Consider the following 19392-nt stretch of genomic DNA (forward strand, 5'->3'; position numbering starts at 1 on the left):
TTGAAATCACACAAAAACACAAAAAAATACCAATGCCATAATTAAAAACTATCTCCCCTACATTTGTCAAGAGGAGCATTCCCCTACAGACATTCTTGTCTAATGAGGGACACGGACCAGAACAAAAAAAGTACCAATCCCTCTGGAAAAGATGACAGAGATTATATGAGTTTCTTTCCCATCCTAGGTGAATAATACAGTATAACGTCCTACATTGGATTCTGTAGCGCAGGGGATGTACGCTGTCTGACGCTGAGTGGGGGATATCTGCCGTAGACCGTAGTGAGTGTAGCAAAGGTGGACAATAGAATCAAATGAGAGGGCAAGCCCTCAACATGTTGTCAAATAAACAGTCACTATGGCACATATTGATCCACTCAATGGCAAATGGCGATCTAACAAGACAAGTTACCTGTTGATCCAATCGACCAGGTGATGTTGAGGTTGAAGTTGTTGGATGCATTGATGGACATGTCCAAATTCTTGTTGCTCTGTAAAATATGAACACAAAAGGAGGTCAAACACACGTATTCAACACATCATAGTGTTGGTTTGGAATGACTTGGAATTATGCCAATGTGGGTTCTCTGTTTTACAGCAAAATAGATGCATAAAATACATAACAGAAAGGCTACATGAGACCCATCCCTCGGGCCCATGGTGTCTGAGACCTCTGTGTGGTGACTGGCTGACCTGTTCAGGAGTGGCCATGAAGTTGATGGCGGTGTAGTGGTGGTCATCCTCCTGGAGAAGGCTGAAGGTGAACTGGTAGTCAATCAGCAGGTTATCTGCAGGGACAGAGAGACAAACAGCAGATCAGGGACCGTCTTCTTAAAGTGCAGGGACACACAGTCTGAAGAACCCCAGCCGGGAGAGTTACCCAAGATACAGACCACAAGTGCATGTGACTACCTTCATTTTCATATCAATAATGCAGTGTTTCAATCAGCACAAACAAGAGTAGAGGAAGATCTATATGACATGAGTGTACCACTAACATACTGAACAAAAATATAAAACGCAACATGCAACAATTTCAATGATTTTACTAAGTTTTAGTTCATGTAAGGCAGTCAATTGGAATAAATTCATTAGGCCCTAATCTATGGATTACACGACTGGGCAGGGGCACATCCAAGGGTGGGCCTGGGAGGGCATAGGCCCACCCACTGGGGAGCTAGGCCCAGCCAATCAGAATAAGTTTTTCTCCACAAAAGGGCTTTATTACAGACAGAAATACTCCTCAGTTTCATCAGCTGTCCGGGTGGCTGGTCAGACAATCCTGCAGGTGAAGAAGCCGGATGTGGAGGTCCTAGGCTGGCGTGGTTACACGTGGTCTGCGGTTGTGAGGCCGGTTGGACGTACTGCCAGATTCTCTAAAACGACGTTAGAGGCGGCTTATGGTAGAGAAATTAACATTAAATTCTCCAGGAACAGCTCTGGTGGACCTTCCTCCAGTCAGCATGCCAATTGCACACTCGCTCAAAACTTGAGACATCTGTGGCATTGTGTTGTGTGACAAAACTGCACAATTTAGAGTGGCCTTTTATTGTCCCCAGTACAAGGTGCACCTGTGTAATGATCATGCTGTTTAATCAGCTTTTTGATATGCCACACCTGTCAGATGGATGGACTATCTTGGAAAAGGATAAATGCTCACTAACAGGGATGTAAACAAATGTGTGCACAACATTTGAGAGAAATAACCTTTCTGTGCATATAGAACATTTTTGGGATATTTTATTCAGCTCATGAAACATGGGACCAACACTTGGGACCAACACATTTTGCGTTTAGATTTATGTTCAGTATAGAAAATATTCAATGGGATTCAATGCCAGTTCTATTTTTATAAACGTTTGTCCTATTCAATGACAGGGCTTCATAGTACGAGCCACAGTGGGGTGTAATGCGGGGATTTGGAACATTTAACATCTGTACCTCAGCAGGAATCTAGAAAGGTCACCTTGTCTGATTCCATTCAGAAGAAAGCCCTTGATTCGGAGGGTAGTGTCTAGGAGGAGCCATGTGAGAGACGGTCTCTAGTGGATTGTCAATATGCTCAGCAGGACGTTTCACTGTTAACCCTTCAGATCACGGTTATTAACTATTTAGAGGATTTCAGGTTCAACCAGGGGGTGCACAACTGAACTCAGGTCCTCAAGGGGTTGCTGAGCCTGCAGGTTTCCTTCATGCCTTTTGATCAGACCTAGGAAGCCAGGTATGTGCACTCTATGGGCAGTCAACGCTATGAACTGATCAATTCAGTGTCAGGGAGCATTAGAAAACAGCAGGGATACTGTCCTTGTGGACTGGGTAAAAGCAAGGCCTATATACCACAGGTGGCTGGTGGCACCGTAATTGGGGAGGATGGGCTCATAGTAATGGCTGGAATGGAATGGTTTCCTTGTGTGTTTGATACCATTACATTAACTTCATTCCAGTCATTATTATGAGCCATCCTCCCCTCACCAGCCTCCTGTGCTATACACACACTGGCCATCACAACCAAATCCCACTCCCTAATAGGAAATGCCATCTTCATAACTTGTCAATGACAGCTGAATATGCTACACGTCTCTGCCTCAGAAGCTCACACTGTGCCATTCACTCCCCCATTTCACGGCTTCTATGAACTGATGTTAAATCAGCCATGAATGCGTTTACGCACCAGGAGAACAAACAATTGTTTGTCATCGTTCTAACTTGACAAAAAAACACTCCTGCAGAGTTCAGAGAATACTTAATTTGACATCCTTTCAGAACACATATTTCAAGCCTTAGCAAGACGAAAGGAAATTATGTTTGACAAATAGTTGGTTTTGTTTAGCCGTCACGGAATTAGCAGATATCAGATCAAAGCCGATGTGTGTGTCTCTCTCTCCCTCCCGCTCCGGGCACACGCATTGCTGTGTGTTGTTTATCCCATAAGGGTCGTCAGTAAACTTCAGAAAGTTCCACATGCTCTGTAAAGGGGACACAGAAGTCCAGGGAAATTAAAAGCAGAGAATTTCTGGGGTGTTTGGAGCCAGCATTGTGCGTATTAATGTTATTTAGAGCAATGTAGTGCCCACTCAGAACCCCGGCTGTTTATGTGGTAATGAGAGAGTGTGTGTTATCCAGAAGAAGAGTGTGACTTCACAGAGAAGACAATTAATGACATTATGAAAAGTGGAAATCTTGTCAAATTGCACAATAATTTTCTACACGTTTCAATATGTTAGATTTCACGCCTGATATAATATTATCCACTGTGGTGCAAAAGCTCAGTGTGCAAATTAAAACTGACATCAGCAAAATAATTAAACTATTTACCTTGGATAATCTAAATGACATGCATACATTACATGCATGTGAACATGTTCGTTGGGGACAAATTTTACCTTACAAAGATAATTAAATAAAGAAAGGTAAGCATCAAATGAGCCGCACAAGACTAAAAGGAAATCCATCTGTTTTAAAAGTTTTCATAAATGAGTCATGGCATTAGCATAATGTGTAACTTTATTCAGCGTCTGAAACAAAAAAATGAAAAAGAGCAAAATCTCACCTGTAAAGTCATTTCATATTCAGAAGCCTGCTTCATGCCTTTTGATCAGACCTAGGAAGCCAGGTATGCGCACTCTCTGGGCAATCAATGATATGAACTGATCAGTCCAATGAGTTGAATGAAGCCTCATTCAACATCTGCTATACAGGATCCACTTGGAGATTTCATCCAGTGCCTGTTACTATTCATTACCTTGCATTTGAAACACTCTTCAAAGACTGAGAACAGAATGTACAGCCTGATAGTACAGGGGTAAAGCAATATATTTAAGTTAAAATACTTTTCTTAAAAGGTCAAGATGGTACTGTATGTCTCTGTTAGTAGAGCTTAGAGTTTACAGTGCCAGGATAGTGGGTTTGATTCCCGGATACACCCATACAAAATGTAAGCATGCATGACTGTTCGTCGCTTTGGATAAAAGCACCTTCTAATTGGCATATATTATTATTATTATTATTATTATTATTATTATATAAAATCACTGAAAAATGAATTTTCAAAAAGGACACCATTGAGACTTTACTTTCAGAACACTGGCTCAGAAGAAGTGGTGTCCTTGATTATTCTGGGCCTCCAGTTAAAGTGACACTTGTAATGATGGAGGCATAGCTATGAATATGGGCTTCTGATGGTAGCACTCAGCTTGTCTGATGGTACTACTCAGCTTGTCTGATGGTACTACTCAGCTGGTCTGATGGTACTACTCAGCTGGTCTGATGGTAGCACTCAGCTGGTCTGATGGTAGCACTCAGCTGGTCTGATGGTAGCACTCAGCTGGTCTGATGGTAGCACTCAGCTGGTCTGATGGTAGCACTCAGCTGGTCTGATGGTAGCACTCAGCTGGTCTGATGGTAGCACTCAGCTGGTCTGATGGTAGCACTCAGCTGGTCTGATGGTAGCACTCAGCTGGTCTGATGGTAGCACTCAGCTGGTCTGATGGTAGCACTCAGCTTGTCTGATGGTACTACTCAGCTTGTCTGATGCAGAGTGCCTGTCAGATAGGGTTTACGCGCTAGTGCAGAGTGCCAGTCAGATAGTGTTTAGGCGTCAGTGCAGAGTGCCTGTCAGATAGGGTTTACGCGCCAGTGCAGAGTGCCAGTCAGATAGTGTGTATGTGTCAGTACAGGGTGTCTGATCCTCTCATGATAAGAGGCTTGAGGGTAAAGGCTGGTAATGGCAGGTGATGTGGCTGGTGGGACACACTTGGTGGCTCCTTCATTAGGGCCTGCTAGCTGACACTGCTCCACTGTGAGGGCAACTCATTACCACACCAGCCTGGTCAGATACTGACGACCAGCTTCCTCATTAGAATCAGCCATGATTACATTCTGGTAGGAAGTCATCTGAGCTGAACCACAGTACTGGTCCTCCAACAGCACAATGAACTAGACCAGCCTCCAGTGATAGTAATTATACTAATGCTAATACTTCCTAAGTAGTAGTAGTAGTAGTAGAATAAGTACATAGTAAAGCCATACAGTAATTGTAGAAGTATTAGTAGACGTACAGTAGCAATATCTCCATTAATAAAATGTAATGCTTCATCATCATTACTGTCACTATCATTATTAGTGTCATTGTGCTTGATAGCTCCACAGTTCTGCCTTGTCACAACTGACATTAGCGGATGGTTAAATAATTAGCATGTAATGAGCCTGCAAAGTAAACATCAATCCACTGAAAGAGAGGGCGGTGTGTGCGCTACACTTCAGTCGCCCTGATTCACTAGGCATAATTGGCACAATTAGTCTCTATAACCTACCCATTCACATCCCAGCTTACACATCCCACACGTCTGCATATCCTACATGTCCAACAAATCCGCACTGGCAGTGCTTCTAGGAAAGGCAGGGCTGGACTCGTGATTTAGCAAAACAACATGATAAAAGCTTTGAATCTTGATTGACTATGACATATTGGGCATACATCAAAGCCATGGTTATGCCATTGGGTATCCATCTAAGTAGCATTTAAGTGGGGCTAAACTTTTGATCCTACATAACCCTTTAAAGAGTAACTGCCTTTAAAAAGCAACAAATCACTTGGAAAATTACCTTTGTGGCATCGATTCAAGTCAGAAACAGTTATTCTAGTGTCACAATTGACTACAAAGTGTCAATAGGATCATTTTTGTCATAGTCAGTCTTGTCTAAAATGGAGATTGGAAAATCTGTGCATCATAACAGGTAAATTAAGGTTGGGTTTTGATTTTATGATGTCCATTTGCCCACTACCATGGGGTGAACAGCTGAGGTGATAGCTCTCTATCCAATAGTATAGACAGTGAAACAGACCTGACCAGCAGCTCCGACTTTATTTACATAAGACAACACGTTGTGCATTTCTGACCTTGAGAAAAACTGCACCGAAGATGTAATTAGATGTAGATGTAAAATTGCACAACTAGTGCGAGGGAAAAAAAGGTCAAGCGCGAGTGTTCGTTCACGAAAGGCATTTGAGGATTATTTAAGTTACTCTTTGAAGAGATAGGGTTTCAGACGTTTTCGGAAGGGTGGGAGGGCCAAGAGACCAGAGGTGGCAGAACGGAGTGCTCAGGTTGGGGTGTAGGGTTTGAGCATAGCCTGAAGGTAGGGAGGGGCAGTTCCTCCTGCTGCTTTGTGGGCAAGTACCATGGTCTTGTAGTGGATGCGAGCTTCGACTAGAAGCCAGTAGAGTGTGCAGAGGAGCGGGGTGACATGGGAGAACTTGGGAAGGTTGGTCAACAGGTGGGCTTTGCTGATGACTCTGCCTGTTAGGATTAAAATCAGTCACACCTTCTCACAGACCTCAAATACAGCTGTTATTCATCCTCCATGTCCACTGTGAAATCTGAATTAGAGAACGATCGACATGGATTTTTTAGGGCCAATTTTTGGGGGTCAAGGTATGCCGGTGTCCGATATTTTAGGCTGATAATTCAATATCATTGAATTTGAGAATCTTTCAGACAACATTTCCCAGAGACAGCCATGTACACATTAATGCATCATTTTTTTAACTCAAAATGAATTGGACTGTTTTTACAAATCTACGGTAATACTTTTATTTGAATGGTAAATCTCTTGATAAACTGGGTAAATTAAGATGGCATAGGCCTACTCACAATACAGGTGAATGCATATATTAGCCTACTGATCAACAACATTTGCATAGAAGCATCACTCCAGCATGTCACGCCAGTATGGAAGGATATCATATAGGCACTGCTGTTGGTTTGAGATTGTTTTTCTTCCTGATCACAGAAACCACAAACTCAGCTGCCAGGAAGAAATTCAAAACAAGTCATTTGGATAGTTCAGCTATCTGTCAAGAAATGGGCGGGTTTTAACGTGATCCTACTGCTACGATTGGATAGAGAGAGGCTGTAACTCCATTCCCTTTCACATCTCTCATATCACTTGGTGCTGTTTACTGCTACTATGAGAACTAGCTCAATGGCGATGATATTTGTGAAATTGTGTTTTTTTTATTTTTTACATTGGATACAAGTAGAGACTCAGAGCTAGAAAATGGTATATCATACACTACAGTTGAGGAACAATGGGAAAGTAATTCTGTTTTGAAAGTTGTAACCTCACTTTTGAGAAAATGTCCCTTGAATGTTTTGGTACACCTACTGGAGAGCTCTTCTTTGTCTACACCCATACAGCATCCTTCACACTCTCTTACGCTTTAGCCCCATCCAGCTCTTTAAGGATTCACATGTGAGGCCATGTACTAAACAACCAAAGATTTCAAGACTAAAGGCTGGTTTATACTACGGGTGTGTTCGTGAATTCAATCTGGAGTGCCAGAGTGTGCTCAGAGTGCACTTTGGGCATTTGTAAACTCAGAGTTGTCAGATTGTCTGTTCATAAATTCAGAGCACTTCCCTCTCGGAACGTTCTGACCTAACAACAGCAGTCAAGCACCCAAGCTAACTGGCTAACGTTGGCTAGCTACTTCCAGACACAAATGGGGGGAAAACAGCTCACTGACTATTTTACTCGCCCTAGCAGAGCTGGTTGTGCTGTTTTTATGTTATCCAGAGCGTTGGTGACTGCAGCTGTGCTGCTGGCAACAATTTAATCACGCTTTTTTGCCAACATTTACTGACACCGGCCATATTCAACGGGTGTTGAGCATTCGTAAATTCATCAGTTCTTCTTCACTATGGCACACTCAGACGAGTGCTCTGAAATCGGAGTAGATAGTAAAAGCTAATTTACCAGCTACCTCTATCGACAGTATGATAGCATGAACCTTCTATTGAAATGGTTACTTGCATAGTGGAGTCTTTTGTTTAGACATGTAGCTAGCTAAACAATGAACCATAATCACAACTCATAACGTTACTATCATGCATGAATTTGCAGGTAGCTAACCAACCAGGTTCAATATTAGTTACCTAGCCAACATTAGGCTATAACTAGCAATGAAAATAGCTCTAAGATAAGAATAATATTACTACACAGATCATACACGTAACGTGAGCTATCGAGCCAGCCAGCTAACGTTAGCTAGCTAGCTAACAGTACGCTTTAACTTGAAATGAAAACGACTTTCTGACAAAATTAGAAATGTGTAATATGTGAAATTGTAGCTAGGTAGACGATCTTATCCACATACATGGATGGACGCTTCTCCCACTCTGTAACAGATGCCATGGTTGCCCTTAGTTTGAAGATGTAATCCGGAGACAGGTGTTTTATACAACAGCCTTCTGTGTGTTCTCTTTTTGACTCCGTCTGCATATTTGCAATTAAACGCCAACATTTTCTCCATCACCTTAGCTATCATACTCTAATTCCACCGTGCATTCCAGGATATACTGCTTTGTCAATACAAAACCCAAATACCATTCATCCGCATGAAGAAAAGACAGAAAAAGGGTGAGGAGGGCAGGGTACCTTGCAAGAATTCGCAGACGAGTAGGTAAACCACCACTACCCTCTGTATTATTGGCCAAAGTGCAATCATTGGAAAACAAACTGGATGATCTATGATTAAGACTATCCTACCAACGGGACATTAAAAACTATAATATCTTATGTTTCACGAGACATGGCTAAACGACGACACAAATAATAGAGCTGGTTGGCTTCTCCGTGCATCGGCAGGACAGAGCAGCTAAGTCTGGTAAGATGAGGGGCGGGGATGTGTGTCTATTTGGCAATAACTGCTGGTGCACGATATCTAATATTAAAGAAGTCTCGAGGTATTGCTCGCCTGAGGTAGAATACCTAATAATCATGATAAGCTATAGACCATACTATCTAACAAGAGAGTTCTCATCTATATTATTCGTAGCCGTCTACTTACCACCACAAACCGATGCTGGCACTAAGACCGCACTCAACCAGCAGTATAAGACCATAAGCAAACAAAAAATGCTCATCCAAAAGCGGCGCTCCTAGTGGCCAGAGACTTTAATGCAGGCAAACTTAAATCTGCTTTACCTCATTTCTACCAGCATGTCACATGTGCAGCCAGAGGGGGAAAAAAAGAGGAGATTTTTTTTTTTTACACCACCTTTAATCCACACACAGAGACGCATACAAAGCTCTCACTTGCCCTCTATTTGGCAAATCTGACCATAATTCTATCCTCCTAATTCCTGCTTACAAGCAAAAACTTAAGCAGGAAGTACCAGTGACTAGGATGACGCAGATGCAACGCTACGGGACTGTTTTGCTGGCACAGACTGGAATATGTTCCGGGACTCATCCAATGGCATTGAGGAGTATACCACCTCCGTCACCGACCTCATCAATAAGTGAATCGACGACGTCCCCCCCACAGTGACCGTACGTACATATCCCAACCAGAAGCCATGGATTTCAGGCAACATCGGCACAGAGCTAAAGACTAGAGTTGCCGCTTTCAAGGAGCAGGATACAAATCCGGACGCTAATAAGAAATCCCGCTATGCCCTCCGACAAACCATTAAACAGGCAGAGCGTCAATACAGGACTAAGATTGAATCCTACTACACCGGCTCCGACGCTCGTCAGATGTGGCACAGCTTGAAAACTATTACGGACTACATGGGGAAACCCAGTTGCAAGCTGCCCAGTGACGTGAGCCTACCAGACGAGCTAAATGCCTTTTATGCTCGCTTCGAGGCAAGCAACACTGAAGCATGCATGAGAGCACTAGCTGTTCCGGACGACTGTGTGATCACACTCTCTGTAGCCGATGTGAGCAAGACCTTTAAACAGGTAAAATTCAAAGTCGCGGGGCCGGACGGATTACCTGGACTTGTACTCAAAGCATGCGCGGACCAAGTGGCAAGTGTCTTCACTGACATTTTCAACCTCTCCCTGACCGAGTCTGTAACTCCTACATGTTTCAAACAGACCACCTTAGTCCATGTGCCCAAGATAGCGAAGGTAACCTGCCTAAATGATTACCGCCCCATAGCACTCACGTCGGTAGCCATGAAGTGCTTTGAAAGGCTGGTCATGGCTCACATCAAAACCATCATGCCAGAAACCATTGACCCACACCAATTCACATACCGACCAAACAGAGCCACAGATGATGCAATCTCAATTTCACTCCACACTGCCCTTTCCCACCTGGACAAAAGGAACACCTATGCGAGAATGCTGTTCATTGACTACAGCTCAGTCTTCAACACCATAGTACCCACAAAGCTCATCACTAAGCTAAAGACCCTGGAACTAAACACCTCCCTCTGCAACTATATCCTGGACTTCCAGACATGCCGCCCCAGGTGGTAAGGGTAGGCAACAACACATCTGCCACACTGTTCCTCAACACTGGGACCCCTCAGGGGTGCGTGTTAGTCCCCTCCTGTACTCCCTGTTCACCCATGACTGCGTGGCCAAGCACGACTCCAACACCATCATTAAGTTTGCTGACGACACAACAGTGGTAGGCCTGATCACCAACAATGATGAGACAGCCTATAGGGAGGTCAGAGACCTGGCGCCAGGACAACAAAGTGTGGTGCCAGGACAACAACCTCTCCCTCAATGTGAGCAAGACAAAGGAGCTGCTCGTAGACTATAGGAAAAGGAGGGCCGAACAGGCCCCCATTAACATAGACGGGGCTGTAGTGATTGAGTCGAGAGTTTCAAGTTCCTTGGTGTCCACATCACCAACGAACTATCATGGTCCAAACACACCAAGTTGTGAATAGGGCACGACAACATATTTTCCCCCTCAGGAGACTGAAAAGATTTGTCATGGGTCCCTAGATCCTCAAAAAGTTCTACAGCTGCACCATCGAGAGCATCCTGACTGGTTGCATCACCAACTGGTAGGGCAACTGCTTGGCATCTGACTGTAAGCTGCGACAGAGGGTAGTGCACACAGCCCAGTACATCACTGGGGCCAAGCTTCCTGACATCCAGGACCTATATACTAGGCGTTGTCAGAGGAAGGCATAAAAAATTGTCAAAGACTCCAGTCACCCAAGTCATAGACGGTTCTCTCTGCTACTGCACGGCAAGCGATACCGGAGCGCCAAGTCTAGGACCAAAAAGCTCCTAGAAAATAACTGAAAACCTAATACGTGTCTCTTGCCACAAATTGAGAAACAAGTACTCCAAAGATCTCACAGATGGATTTGAAAATTAAGTGCGACATCTAAAGACGATATATGGTGCCCCTTTTTCAGATGGTCTTTCTCCTGTAGAGCTCCTAAATGCCATCCACAAGATGCAGCTACAGAGCATTTTTGGAGAGGTGTGCATTGCACTGCGAATCTTCTGTATAATGTCTGTAACAGTTGCTGGAGGTGAACGTGCCTTCAGTAAGCTGAAACTTATAAAGAACTATCTAAGATCTACAATGTGCCAAGACAGGTTGAACAGCCTTGCCATCCTTTCAATTGAAAACCAGTTAGCTAAAAAATGTAACTTTAAAGACATAAATGAGTTTGAGCACAAAAAGCTCGACACTGGGCTCTAGGTGCAGTGTAACCTCTGACTTTAGTTTACAGGGAACAAACACAAGGACAAATGCCTTAACCTGTTCTACCCAAGCCTGCCCGGGGATGAGCAAAATACTGTTTCAGAGTATTTTCTGTTATGGTTTATCTCCTGTTGAACTTACTCAGGAATGCCCACATAATGTCTTGGCGCTAGAGTTGCAGTTTCACAGATGCTTGTTCTCTGTAGGTACCACATATATGGCTGCAGTCCACCTAGTTCAGGATTTTTTAATATTGTGGGTATGTTATTTAGGCATATATTTAGGAATTATGCATAGGGCAGAAGAGGGTTAGCCTTGTTTATAAGAATTGGTAATAAATTATTTAATCTGAAACATGGATCATTGGTAATTTCTTCATTAAAATGGACTACAATACCATATTAAGAAAAATAAATGACCAATTGTGTAGTTATTTACAATAAAGCATCGTAAACATCTCATGACAGACAGCTTTTGTTAACATAAGGAACCAAAATTCTTTGCAATACTGTTAATATAGGCAAAGGATGAAGGTGGAAACTAGAATCTGCACAATTGTAGTACAGAGCAGCAGAAGCTTATAGTTAGTACATTTAATAACACATATTGTTCAGTACGTTATTTTAATCTGAAACATTCTGATTTCTATGTTAGGGGCCCGGTAGTTTTTTCTCTCCATGGGCCCCCAAAATTCTGTCAACACCCCTGCATGTGACAAATACAATTTGATTTCAAAACTTGGTCCTCCAGAAAGTGGAGAGCAACACCTTTGCAGTTTGACTACGTGATATCTTTCAAAAAAGCTGCATTGCAAAGGATTATGGCTAGTGGGAAGGTTCCTGTTTTTTTTTCTGTGGCTAAACCAATTAGGCTCGTAATTTAACAATTGTATTTGTATTTACAGATGGCATACACGTTTGTCATTAAGGCACATGGAAGTTCACATATTCCAGAAGGCATTTCTGCCCAAAAACGCATTTTGATAAAAAATATATAAAAAGTTAACGTTCAAATGACATACGCCTAGTTTTATGAAATGAGTCACATTTGCTTCCAAGCCTTAAATGTGCATAAAAAAAGATGAAACAACAATGCACGTTCTGTCAATGACTCAAAAAATAGTTTGAGAAGTGAGAACGGACACACACACACACACACACACACACGTGTGCTGATCTAAGGTTTTCTTAGTCTATAAACATGCAGGAAGATTCTTAAGTATATTGCCAATCCTTACATAGGCATTTTGAAACAATTCTTACCCTATTACGACAATCATCTAATCTGACTATCAACTGTCAATTTATGGATACGATTGCGGTTGGTCAGATCAGCACACCAGTAAATAGCTAACGTTACTCCGCAAGTCAGATGGCTAATTGTTAAAAACGATGCATGTTAAAAATTATAACCAGATAACGTTAGCTAGTTAAGTTGGCTTTTAGCTCCTATCTGAAATCTTAGCCCCATGTTAATCTAGAAAGGGTTTGTTATCGTAATCTTTGCTAACAGGTCACATAGGTATCTGCTTAGCTAGCTTGCTTATTGCATGCGTGTCCGGGCACGTCAACACAAGCCTTATTATTAAACTAATATTTGCGACAGGAGGTTGATTTGTCACTTTGTCCATTTCTCAATACTGCACCATTCTGTTGGAGAATGAGCGAGCTTGTTGCTGCTGATTTTCCCAGCTAGACATTCTTCGGCATTGTGCAGTGCTCGTGGCTCAAGCGGTGAGCGGCATAGTAGCAGCCTTGCTATGTAGCGGGACTAATCGGCAAAGCTGATAGAGAAGGTCCGGTAGCTGATAGACTAGAAAAGGCCACTATACCAGCTTGGCTGATTCTCGGTCATTTTCTAATCTGAATGGCATGCTAATAGATGATTTACAGCCACTGTTCTGTTTGATATAACAAGGTTTGATGAAGGGACACAGGAAACAAATGTCTTTCTAATGTAACATTTTGAGTATTTGTGTGCACCCTTGGCTGTGTTAGGGAGCAAATGGACAAGCTAATAATGACTTTGAACCCTCTCAACCGACGCAGTGGAATGATCAGGATATGGCATGTCTCTCAGGAGACACCGTCTGTAGCCAAACAGAGTTACACAGATAGACAGCTCTCAAAGTGACCATAGTGATGGAAGTGATTTCCGGACCCACGTCCTCCTGGTAAGTGTGGGTACACTGCACAGCGAGGGTGCCATCTAGTGCCCTCCTCACTTAGACACGATGCCTCATGCCAGTCAGCTGAACAGACACAATCTCTCATGAATAACAGGAGACAGAGGGAGTTACCGTGATTGATGCAGGCACATGTATTTAACCTTTCTAGAGCTGGTTAGAATCTGACAATATAAAGATAAAACAATACTAAATATCAACTATTGAAATTAATGTTTCAAATACATGCAATTTGTGGTGGTAGTTTTAAACTAGGTAAGTGAAAGTATAGTTTCGACAAAAATAGTTTGCATTTGTTCTGATCAAAGGCATACTTGATAGACCATTGAGTTCCTGACCTAAGCAACTCTGACCACTAACATCAAAGTTGCAATTGACAACCTCTCTCATAGAACTACACTAACTCATGACTACACTAAACTGGATTACTATCTCTCATATATAACTACACTAATTCATGACTACACTAAACTGGATTACTATCTCTCATAGAACTACACTAACTCATGACTACACTAAACTGTATTACTATCTCTCATATATAACTACACTAATTCATGACTACACTAAACTGGATTACTATCTCTCATATATAACTACACTAATTCATGACTACACTAAACTGGATTACTATCTCTCATAGAACTACACTAATTAATGACTACACTAAACTGTATTACTATCTCTCATATATAACTACACTAATTCATGACTACACTAAACTGGATTACTATCTCTCATAGAACTACACTAATTCGTGACTACACTAAACTGGATTACTATCTCTCATATATAACTACACTAATTCATGACTACACTAAACTGTATTACTATCTCTCATATATAACTACACTAATTCATGACTACACTAAACTGGATTACTATCTCTCATATATAACTACACTAATTCATGACTACACTAAACTGGATTACTATCTCTCATAGAACTACACTAATTAATGACTACACTAAACTGTATTACTATCTCTCATATATAACTACACTAATTCATGACTACACTAAACTGGATTACTATCTCTCATAGAACTACACTAATTCGTGACTACACTAAACTGGATTACTATCTCTCATATATAACTACACTAATTCATGACTACACTAAACTGGATTACTATCTCTCATAGAACTACACTAATTCATGACTACACTAAACTGGATTACTATCTCTCATATATAACTACACTAATTCATGACTACACTAAACTGGATTACTATCTCTCATAGAACTACACTAATTCATGACTACACTAAACTGGATTACTATCTCTCATATATAACTACACTAATTCATGACTACACTAAACTGTATTACTATCTCTCATATATAACTACACTAATTCATGACTACACTAAACTGGATTACTATCTCTCATATATAACTACACTAATTCATGACTACACTAAACTGGATTACTATCTCTCATAGAACTACACTAATTAATGACTACACTAAACTGTATTACTATCTCTCATATATAACTACACTAATTCATGACTACACTAAACTGGATTACTATCTCTCATAGAACTACACTAATTCGTGACTACACTAAACTGGATTACTATCTCTCATATATAACTACACTAATTCATGACTACACTAAACTGGATTACTATCTCTCATAGAACTACACTAATTCATGACTACACTAAACTGGATTACTATCTCTCATATATAACTACACTAACTCATGACTACACTAAACTGGATTACTATCTCTCATATATAACTACACTAATTCATGACTACACTCAACTGGATTACTATCTCTCATATATAACTACACTAATTCATGACTAAACTCAACTGGATTACTATTGGAAGTGACAGTACTTGAACTTTGTTCCTAAACAGCTAGCCTTACAACCGTGGTTAGTGTAACTTCTTCCGGCTGATGTCAGCGAGAATCTGTTTTCAGTAAAACATTCCCCCCATGTACTTTAACTTGAAAAACCACAAATTTGCTGCAAATGATTAAAATCAATATGAGGCCAGTGGTCTGACATTGACATCTGGAGACAGAAGTCCCTCTAAACCCTGCTACCACCTCCAGCTACAAATCTGTAAAATCAAGTTTAGAGCCAGACAAAGCTGCAGTTGATTACTGCCATACGCCTGCCACAGAGTAAATGCTTCCATCTGCTTAGCCCACCCTCAGTGCAGGGCAAAGGTCACAGAGATGTGCAGTTGTGTGAGATGCTGCAACTGACCAGGCGCGCGCATGCGTGTGTGTGTAAAAAATAGGACCACGGCAAGATCTGGAGGACGAAAATAAAATAGAGACTCAGGTGGGGCTGCAGCAGCAGGATACTTACAGTAACACGTTCCTCTGAGGGGGTTGCCAAGGTAACGGTTCTCGGAGTCGCAACTGCAACAATGGGAGAGAAAGAGAGAGAGGGGAGAAACAGAGAGGGGGGAGAGCGAGAGAGAGGGGTAAGAGAGAGGGGAGAGAGAGAATGGAAGACATAAAACAATGAGCTTAACAAGAGATATGTCACCTTGCCAAAGACATCACAGTCCTATCACAGACTGTTAATAACATCATCCCTGAGGGTTATTTTGGGCCAGGGAGGAGTGTCCTGAGAAGCCGTTTGTAGAGGTGCTATCTGAGGTGACACTACTGTGTGCTGCTTCAGGTGCTGTCCTCTCCCTGGTTATGATGAGGTGATTTCCCCTGACAGCCCTGTCTGACGATACCTCTCTGTTCTGCTCCGGGGCAGAAGCCATGTATCTGTCTGTGTACTGGGCAGCAGGGGATTTAGTAAGCTACAGACAGCCCAGAACAACTTGAATGCTACTAAAAGAAGGGAGAGGGCAGCTAGGACCTAATAGAGGCTTGGAAAATATGATCCAAGTCACAAGTGTTCTTTAGCAACCCCAGTCAGGTGTGTGTAAAACTCAACAAATCCTTCATTTGACCCTGTTGGTCAAGGCAACCACTACAAAGACAATGTTCTGAAAAAGCAGGCGGAGAACTGAACGCAGACTATGGGGAGTCGGAGTACCATGCATGAGGGTGGCATTTGATCATCTGGCTTGGTTTATGAGCCAGGGGTCATTACTGCAGTCCAAACACCCATGTTTATTGCCATAAGCCAACTTCTACAAAACCCAGGGAGGTACCTTGGAAAGGGCAAGAGCGCGTAAAACCATCGCTTTGTAAATACATACTCCACCACTTTGACAAGCCTATCTAAACACATATGATACATTGTCAAATCTGCCCCTTGAGTCAATAAATGGATTCAGAGGTAATGGCTCTGTTTGCAAAGCTGGTCAGGCAGTGGTTACTTAAGCAATAAGGCCTGAGGGGGTGTGGTATATGGCCAACATAACACGGCTAAGGGCTGTTTGTAAGCACTACACAAAGCAGAGTGCCTGGATACAGCCCTTAGCCGTGGTATATTGGCCATATACCACAAACACCCGAGGTGCCTTATTGCTGTTATAAACTGGTTACCAACGTAATTAGAACAGTAAAAATAAATGTTTTGTCATACTCGTGGTATACGGTCTGATATACCACGGCTGTCAATCAATCAGTATTCAGGGCTCGAACCAACCAGTTTATAAAGATAAATAATGTAGGCAACGGTCACTTCCCTGTGCTTATACATAACAAGACCTGAATTCCATTCAGTGGCTGGACAACCCTTGTTAGGAGGGTTATAAAGTAGCAGTAATGAATATTTCATAGCCAAAGACAGAGCTTTATTCATTATGTATGGTTCTTATAGAAGGCACTGTGAAAAACAACCCCACAAAACAGCTCAAGAGAACTTCAATTTAAACACAGAGGCCACAGCAGAGTTATAAGGCCTTGTGAGTATAAGAGTCTGAAACCAATTGTATTCCACTTACACAAAGGCAAGGTCAAGACAAAAATATTTTCCAAACAATTATCTTTGTCCTCAGTAAATCTTAGGAACATGACAGTAGTGTTAAGATGCACCAAGGGGACTTTAAAAGGGGCCTCACTCTCCGTCTCCCCAGAGAACACTAACACTTAAACACGACACTCATCTAGCGGCTGGCTGATTAAGCAGCTTATCCTGTGGTAATGGTGCCAAGATGGAGGACCACCCTGGCCTCCTTCCACCAGTCTCTCTGCTGTCTGTCTGGCAGCCTCTCACTCAGAGAAAAAAGCACCACTGTCCTTAGGAACACTTCATCTGCTATTAAGCTGCCACAGTCTCAGCCACAGTCACACTCACACACACTGTGTCCCTGTGGACCCTCAGCATGGCTTTCTCTGTGAGCCGTAACAGAGGGCGGAAGGTTGGAGATTAAAGGTCGCTGTGGGCGTTTGCGTTTTTGTGTGACACACACACACACACACACACACACACACACACACACACAGACAGAGAGTCTCTATGATGTGTCTGTTAGTGCAGCAGCTGCTGTCAGTAACAAGAGGAACATGCTGAGGTAAATGCTGAGCTGGGAGATTTAAATAGCCAACTTCCCGTCTCACTCACACACACGGACCCACCTATGCCATGACTCCACTGGGCCACACAGCGTGCCAGGCAAGGTGGCGGCAGGCGTGCCAAAATAAACCTCTGAAACGGAGTCTGTTTACTTCCTCTCCTTTGGGTCCTGGGTTCGAGGGGAACACGGATAGAGCTTAGTTGTGAAGGTTAAGATGGAAAGGTTTTGAAGGCTGCTGAGTCTGTCTGTCTGTGTCTGTCTGTCTGTATGATAGCAAAGAGTCTTAGACACACCCCCTAAGAGATACCTTTGATTTCACACTTGTGCATAGACACATACAGTACGAACACACACACACACACACATTCAGAGTATTTGATCAGTAATCAAAACAAGCAAACCCACAAGGGGCAGCAGGTAGACTAGTGGTTAGAGCGTTGGGCCAGTAACCGAAAGGTTGCTAGATCTAATCCCCGAGCTGACAAGGTAAACATCTGTCGTTTCTGCCCCTGAACAAGGCAGTTAACCCACTGTTCCTAGGCCGCCATTGTATATAAGAATGTGTTCTTAACTGACTTGCCTAGTTAAATAAAAGGTACAAAAAAATACAAATAAAACACAAGTAAGAGCAAATTAGCAGCAGAGCGCAAACAAGGACAGACCTTAGCTAAACAGGTTAACTGTCAGAAAGACCCTGGCCCACAGGCTAGCTTTACATGGAGACAATCCAATAAAACACATGGAGAAATGTGTTGGATTTCACTGAGAAACTATCAGTTAGACTGGTCAACCAGACGGACCGCTGCACTCACGTTTTGAAGTAAATCAGAACGTGAGCTATCACGTGATCAAGCTGGTTCCTCCTGGCTAGCTATCAGTTATTTCACAGTTCAAACACAAGAATGACTTAGTAATTTAGGTACACTGGCTGTACTGGGATCAGTGTTCCCTTGAAGACCAACCAGTGAGGCTCTATCCATTACTTTTCTTGACCAGAAAAAAAATCTGAAGAGATTATCATAGTGTTTTATGAAATCTGTTATGGCTGACGTTTTTCTGCTTTTTATGTCTTATTTTCTCCCCGACAGCAACGCTTGGATACTGCCTGCTCCACACAGGGAGGCAATTTCAACAGCCACTTAACTTGACATTTATTTGCTCAGTGCAAATGTCCCTTGTCTACCACTTAATGCTCATATCTCCCTCCATCAAAAGTTGCTCTGCCTCGCTGGTGCATGAGCACGCAGGCAGACGCTCACAGGAATACACAGTATACTC

At 42.4% G+C, this 19392-nt stretch overlaps 1 protein-coding gene across 2 annotated transcripts in view; it reads right to left on the bottom strand.

Annotated features, from left to right (window-relative positions):
* The window catches only part of LOC120017702 (attractin-like protein 1), a 314009-nt gene that overhangs the window by 146158 nt on the left and 148459 nt on the right, over positions 1-19392 (bottom strand). For both annotated transcript variants that reach the window (XM_038960633.1, XM_038960634.1), the window contains 3 exons: positions 15996-16048; positions 694-788; positions 413-491 (listed from right to left, as the gene is read on the bottom strand). In XM_038960633.1, coding sequence (XP_038816561.1) covers positions 413-491; positions 694-788; positions 15996-16048 — 227 coding nt within the window. The remainder of the gene's footprint in view (positions 1-412; positions 492-693; positions 789-15995; positions 16049-19392) is intronic.

The sequence above is a fragment of the Salvelinus namaycush genome, chromosome 22 (genome assembly GCF_016432855.1).
Source record: "Salvelinus namaycush isolate Seneca chromosome 22, SaNama_1.0, whole genome shotgun sequence".
Classification (NCBI taxonomy): domain Eukaryota; kingdom Metazoa; phylum Chordata; class Actinopteri; order Salmoniformes; family Salmonidae; genus Salvelinus; species Salvelinus namaycush.